At 34.3% G+C, this 932-nt stretch overlaps 1 protein-coding gene across 1 annotated transcript; it reads right to left on the bottom strand.

Moving 5' to 3' along the window:
• Positions 1 to 261: 261 nt before the first annotated feature.
• LOC115228165 lies at positions 262 to 729 on the bottom strand. Its single transcript, XM_029798812.1, has one exon. It carries the CDS (start codon positions 727 to 729, stop codon positions 262 to 264), a length of 468 nt encoding a protein of 155 aa, XP_029654672.1.
• Positions 730 to 932: the final 203 nt, after the last annotated feature.

Genomic DNA, 932 nt, shown 5'->3' with positions numbered 1-932 from the left:
TTATTCCATTTTAGGTTATCCTAATAAAATTTTCATATAAAATTTATCGTTAATTTAAATAAAAAATTATTTTTATTATGGATTTATGAAAATTAATCAATTTTAGCTAATCGAGAAATATGAATTCCGTGTAACCGCTCACCGTCCTCCTTTTCGATAACATAGAGATCATTTCTTCGCTCGACAACAATATACTTATAACATCAAGTCCATCGTACAGCGGATACTGCCGAACATTGGCATCGTTGTCCTGTCTAAAAATTAATTTGACGCTTGAGACCTTAAAAGCACAGTCGTTCCGACATTGATATTTTCTTCGTCGTATCTCCATTTTCTTTTTTCAATCATTTTTTCGCCAGCAATAATTAAGTTTTCTAATGCACTTTCTCGTGCCTCTGATAATCCAGTTGAATCATAGGCTAAAAGTTGCTCCATTCCCCCTTCATCAATCCTTCCAGGATTTTCAACACCCATGAATATATAAAAAGGGATTTTTTTTGTCGAAGAATGAATGCTGTTATTGTAATCATACACGATGTCCTTTATGCATTCGCGATATCGTCCAAAACAATTTTGAGAAGAACTTGCCGACGATATCCAGCGTTTTATGCTTTGATTAATCAAAATCGATTTTAAATCATTATTCCTTTCGACTTGCCCTTGTACCCAAGGAGCACGAGGCCTCCCACGTACATGTTTTATACCATATTTCGTACATAGAGCATCCATTTGCGAATTGCAAAATTCCCTTCCATTATCAGTGTGTAGAATAAGCGGAGGCCCGACATAATAAAAAATTCTTTGGAATAAATCTGCGATTTCTTCAGAAGATTTGGTCACCGACAGTTCAAGCATTACATATTTGGAAAAAGAATCCACAATTACCAAAATCTATTTATTAACATTAAATTCATACCCAGCTAAAGCCATCA

This window comes from Octopus sinensis, unplaced genomic scaffold, assembly GCF_006345805.1.
Source record: "Octopus sinensis unplaced genomic scaffold, ASM634580v1 Contig09690, whole genome shotgun sequence".
Classification (NCBI taxonomy): Eukaryota; Metazoa; Mollusca; class Cephalopoda; order Octopoda; family Octopodidae; genus Octopus; species Octopus sinensis.
Note: the sequence above shows the minus strand (reverse complement) of the source record. Positions and strands in the feature narration are given on the sequence as shown.

What these genes read in the sequence shown, in the direction of transcription:
- LOC115228165 (XM_029798812.1), bottom strand. Translation starts at nt 729, where the DNA reads ATGGATGCTCTATGTACGAAATATGGTATAAAACATGTACGTGGGAGG.